Raw genomic sequence first — 6000 nt, forward strand, 5'->3', positions numbered from 1 at the left:
ATGCTGATAATTTTGAGTAGTTGTTTTAGTGGTTAAACAAATGCTTCGTTTTGAAGTCAATCATTTTATTGATCCGGATCTCAATCCAAAATAATTGCAATTATTTTTTTCCATAAACGTCCCCCGCCTTATGCATTCTTATTGGACGTCAATTTGAAGTGGTGTTTTGCCATTTGTGGGCCGGCCCAATCACGATCCCCCGCACACAGCTGGGGTCCACTGTACTTGACAAAAGGACTAGAACAATGAAAATATCTTGGGAGTTTTGTAGTTTGCACATTTATATTCACATTTTAATCTGCAAAATTGAATATAATTATTTTTGCAGGAAGACAAATAGTTGGGGAGGTGGAAGAGCAACCAAGTCTGGATGTAGGTGTGGTAGCCCGTAGCCCACAGACAAGTGGCCACCCACAAGCAATGATTGGCAGAGGGAGAAGGTAAGAATGACAAGATGACATGTTCTCCATCACTTGCAAATGACAGGATAATCTACAGTCCAGCTCCCTTCAGACTTTTCACATTTGTTATGGTGTACCAGTATTTCCCGCAGCCCTGTAATACGGATGCGGCAGTGGATATACAGCAGCTGTACCGCTGCGACCATCCCTCGCTCCCTCCATCAGATGATTATTTTATTGCCTCACTTTAGCTGTCGATCAACGCCAAACGTGAAAGTAGTTGCCTGGTTGGTTGGCCTCAGCTTACATGTAGCACAAGTGCGGCAAGTTCACGTGACTATTCTCCTAATTTCGTTATCAGTATCTAGAACAGGGGTGCCCATTACGTCGATCCTGATCGACCAGTAGATCTATGTATGACTGGTCCCAAATAGATCCGAGGGGTGTATGGGAGAAAAACAACAAACAACCATTTGTGTGTCTTTGTACATGTTAGTAATATATTTTTGTGTTAATGTACACTGCACCCTAATCATCGTATCAGTCTCATTTTCACAAAAAAAAAAAAAAAAAAAATTATAAAATAAAATAAAGCAGGTAAATCTTTAACCTATGGTGGCACGTGACCTACGTCACCGGAGTTTGTTAGCGCTCAGCTGTCTGCAATTGCAGCCTGTCATCAGAGCTGTTGCGCTATATCTTTTCTCGTCATTATTCTCATTCAGAATTTGCTTTGTGTACAATTCACCGAGGGCACGGGCAAAGAATAGGAATCTTGAGGGCCGAGGGAAGCACTTTAAATCTGTACGTGTGAGCTACGATAGTGAAGCTGCAAAAGTGCATCGCATGCGATAGTGTCAGGCTGTTTCTCATCATGGCGTGCGTGCGTGGTAAGGGGCGATCCCAGGAGGTTGGTTGATCGAAAAGTCGATCTTCAGTCCAAAAAGTTTGGGCACCCCTGATCTAGAATGTTCATATCTCAATCACGATACAATAACAATATATCACCTAGGCCAGGGGTGCCCATTACGTCGATCCTGATCTACCGGTAGATCTAGGACTCGTCCCAATTAGATCCGAAAGGTGTAGAGGAGAAAAAAAAAACAAAAAAAAAACATTTGTGTGTCTTTGTACGTTAGTAATATATTTTTGTGTTAATGCACACTGCACCCTAATCATCCTATCAGTCTCATTTTCCCAAAGAAAGATTTTAAAAACAAAATAAAATAAAATAAAGCAGGTAAATCTTTAACCTACGGTGTTGCGTGACTACGTCAGCGGAAGTTGTTAGCGATCAGCAGTCTGCAATTGCAGCTTGTGATCAGAGCTGTTGCGCTATATCTTTGATCGTCATTATTCTCATTCAGTTTGCTTCGTGTACAATTCACAGAGGGCACGGGCAAAGAATAGGAATCTAGAGGGCTGAGGGAAGTACTTTAAAACGGTACGTGTGAGCTACGATAGTCAAGATGCTGCAAAAGTGCATCTCTTGCTTCCGTGTTTGGCTTCTCATCATGGTGCGCGTGCGTACGTGTGCGCGCGCACGCGCGCGCGTGTTTGTGTGTGTGTGTGTGTGTGTGTGTGTGTGCGTGTGTGCGCGCGCGCGTGCATGTGTGTGCGTGCATGTGTGTGCGTGCGTGCGTGCGTGCGTGCGCGGTAAGGGGCGATCCCGGGAGGTTGGTTGAACGAAAAGTAGATCTTCGGTCCAAAAAGTTTGGGTACCCCTGACCTAGGCCTAGTGACTCCAGGTAAAGTAGAATTTTAAGTCTTGCTGGACCCACATTCATTACGTTGCAGAGTAATAAACTATGAACAGCAAATTGTTACGATATTACTGGTTGGACATAGGAACAGACCAAAAGTAAAATTCAGTAGTACATTTTTTTTTCAGTTTTTCCCATTTGATTTTCTCTGAAGTGTTGAAGTACCGTTGTTGTGTAATGGGAATTAAAGTGTACCAATTTCTTATTCACTAAATATTTTTCCCAATGTTTAGAAAATGTCATTTTTTGTTGGGTTATCCCTATGAGTTGTACTCATGGCTGGCATTGCCGGTGAACGATTGCAGCTTTCTTGGCCAAGAAACTTCCCCAAGCATGATGGTGGGAGTTGGAAGAGCAGCAATGCCTGTGCTTGGACTCGGACGAGGAAGCCCTTTACCGCGTTCCTTCTCTCCCCTCGAAGGTGTTCAGGCTGGTTATCTTACCTCAGAGGCGACAGCTTGCGATTCCACGCCGATCTCTGACACTGGTAATAAGCCTCAAAGTTTGAAAATAACACAAGGGAGGAGGGCATCCAAGACCTTAAACACATTCAATCATAGATGAGACTAGCCATAAATATCAATAAGATTTTATTGAAAGTTACTAAGATGAAAAACACCAAAATATGGGTTCACACTGCTTGAAGAGAGAGAGAGATGTGTGAATATAAATTTACTTAACACAATGACACTAATGTAAAATAAATTAACAAAAAACAATTTAAAGAAAAAGTAACGATTCGAACAAATCATTATTATATTGTTGAACATTATATAAAGAATTATCTGGAACATGCAGTTGGGCTACAAAAAGCACTTCTGTTTGGTGAGATGCGCATTTTCCTTGTTCAGCTCGCTTGTGTTTCTTCCTGACGTTTCAGTGATTGATTGAGCAACAATTTAGTTTGCCATTTCTCTTTAGAAATTGTCTCCATCGTTCAAGAGGTGCAAGACCCCTCAGTTATTGTACCAGGAAAGAAAGATTTGAAAGTGGAGGCAATTCGGTAAGATTACTTTTTTTGTCTCAAACCCTTGTTATGAGTTAAGGGTCTTAATAGCTGTCCCTCTGTTAATTAAACTGTCATCCATTTTGTGTTTGCCAATACTATCTGTCATGTAGCCACTAGGGCATCTTTTTTTAGTTCGGCTTGCTGTATTTTAACAAGCAATACCTTCATGTTCAGTTTTATCATCTAAATATCTTGTGTGTATATCACAATGCTTCCACTTAGGGATATATTCTTTCAGTTTGAAAAGGTGTGCAGCCTTTCACTGGCAATGATTCGTGTAACTTCCACCACGCATGTTAATTTCGCTTAAAAGTGGGGATGCTCCAATCAATCGGTGGCCGATAATTATCGGTTGATATTTGTGAAAAAGTGCGAGATTGGTGAATCTGATCAAAGCCTCTAAAGCAGGGGTGGCCAATCAGTCAGAGACAAAGAGCCAATTTTTTTACTGTGTTACTGCAAAGAGCCACATCATACCCTTCCTCGCGCGCGTGCACACATGCACGCACGCACGCACGCACACACACACACACACACACACACACACACACACACATACACAAACACACTTTTTTGGCCAAAGATCAACTTTTGAAGCGACCAACTTCTCACGAACGACCCGATCGCACACGTGCACACACACACACACACACACACACACACACACACACACACACACACTCTCACGCGGGTGCCCAGCAGTGTACTCGCGCACATATGCACGCACACCACGATGAGCAACAGTCGGAATGGGTCGAAAATGAACGAACGCTAAAGATACAAACAAACTAATCTTTTTTCCCCTCTACCCATTTCCTCCTCCCACCCTTGCTTGGGACCAGTTCGCTGGCTCCCGGTCGATTCTGATCGACGTATTGGGCACCCCTGCCTTAAAATGAGCGGTAATTTGCTGACGAGGTTAGAGCTTAGCGCCGTTGTTTGCGCATGAGCCACCGGTGATGCAGTCATCTGATTGGTTGCCCTCTATGTCAATCAAGTAATGGGATTGATGATAGGCTGACGTAGTACGTTCTGTGTAGTTAGCGCCTTGTTTGAATGGCATCGCCACTGCCGAGGCATTTTCGACGCTTGTCGTGTGAAAGCCCGTGGCCACCCCTGCTCTAAAGGCTGTACATAAATATTTTGGTAAGGGAGTGAGATATTTTTCCAGTATTTTCATGTATTTTTCTATCAGAACAATTCTTTGCATCTGTCTTAAGAAACTAAATATAGACATCGTACTGTCTTTACATGCCATTTATTTCTATCAGCAATGCACAACGCATCACCAATGTTGTCGAGGAATTGACATGGATGTTACTATTTCACAGACAACTTAAAATTATGGTTTGTTTAAAAAACGGGTATAATGTTAGCAATTAAATATGACACACATTCAACTACTGGGAACAGAAAAACATATGACAAGGATAAACATTTTGTTTTGTATTTATATCACGTGCCTATCGCGATATGTATTGATATTTTTCCAATATCGCGCAGCCCTAGAAAATACTGTGCTGGGCAAACAAATCAACATCTGGTTCTGTTGAATATGTATTATATTTTTGTCTATCCATTTTTTTGGTCAGAGTGCCACTCAACAAGGCTGGATCAAAAGGAACTCCTGTAACTATTGGCTCCAATCATATCCCAATTCACTGCAAGAACAAAGCAGTTTATCAGTACCATGTGACATTTACGTAAGTAACACTGATCCCTGACTTTTTTTTCTTCAGCAGACAATTCACTGCAGCAGACAATTCACTGAAACAGCTTTCGTGTGTGCATTTATATACGCTTATTCTACGAGTGTTATGCTAATCTGCCATGGCATGGGTGTTTATCGTCCTCCGATAATGTCCAATTGACAGCCATTCAAATCCACTTTAGGATGACTGACTTTATATTCTCTATTGTCAACTTTCTTATTCGCATATACGCTGTGATAATATTTCTGAGAATTTGTATGTCCGCTGTTTTCCAGGCCAAATGTTGAATCCATGTCAATGCGTTATGGGATGATCAAAGATCACCGCTTGACCACAGGAGAAGTTATAGCTTTTAATGGCTCTGTACTGTACCTTCCCCTCCAACTGAAGGATGTAGGTATCAAAGAGGCATTTATGGTCTAGTATGTGGTGTTCACTTTCATGACTAAGGAAATCAAACGCATGACTGCATTGTGTCTGATAAGATCATCCTATAATATTTGTCCTTTAGTCCAAGGTGTTTTTAGAGTAGATTTGTCCTGATAACCAAATCTGAAATATCCTTTAGATAGGGAAGCTTCAACTCACAACACTCGAGTTTGACAAACTTGATTTTTGAACACTATACCAATTTCAAAGAAAAGAACATTCTAAGGCGGAGAAAAAAAAGTAGTGTGTTTCCGGTAACCTGACCGACCGAGAATTTCTACTTGGAAAAAAAAAATTACTGTCGGCATTTTTTTTCAAACAACCGTCTACATTTTTGTGTAGAGGGTTTACATCGGTGCAAACTCACGCGATGTTCCCGTTGAGCGCGTGCGTCGTTTGCCCTGTCGTCTGTCAACAACATTGAATCATGTAGGCGGCTGCGATCTCCGACGACAGTTTAAACCGCGTTTTCTGTGTTACAGTCGCATGCTCGCACCGTAATGTTAAGAAAATAGCATCCATTGATGTATCGAAAAAATTCAGCGAACTATTTGATGAACACCACGGGCCAAGTAAAAACCGAGGGCGGAGGAGGAGGACGGCGGAGGCGCGCCACGGCCCCCCGAGTTCGGAGCGGGGAGAAAACGAAATAGTTGGCGGCGGCGCCGGCCGCGGATCGGCGGCGG

At 42.4% G+C, this 6000-nt stretch overlaps 1 protein-coding gene across 3 annotated transcripts in view; it reads left to right on the forward strand.

Annotated features, from left to right (window-relative positions):
* The window catches only part of piwil2 (piwi-like RNA-mediated gene silencing 2), a 37067-nt gene that overhangs the window by 13288 nt on the left and 17779 nt on the right, over nt 1-6000 (forward strand). The window contains exons 3-7 of one of the 3 annotated variants that reach the window (XM_019885141.1): nt 356-440; nt 2470-2651; nt 3086-3167; nt 4766-4876; nt 5161-5278. In XM_019885141.1, the coding sequence (XP_019740700.1) occupies nt 421-440; nt 2470-2651; nt 3086-3167; nt 4766-4876; nt 5161-5278 (513 nt within the window). In that variant the 5' untranslated portion in view covers nt 356-420. Of the gene's footprint in view, nt 1-328; nt 441-2469; nt 2652-3085; nt 3168-4765; nt 4877-5160; nt 5279-6000 lie in introns of all 3 variants that reach the window. The other 2 variants (XM_019885139.1, XM_019885140.1) reach the window with 2 other exon arrangements.

This window comes from Hippocampus comes, unplaced genomic scaffold (assembly GCF_001891065.2).
Source record: "Hippocampus comes isolate QL1 unplaced genomic scaffold, H_comes_QL1_v1.1 scaffold45, whole genome shotgun sequence".
NCBI lineage: Eukaryota > Metazoa > Chordata > Actinopteri > Syngnathiformes > Syngnathidae > Hippocampus > Hippocampus comes.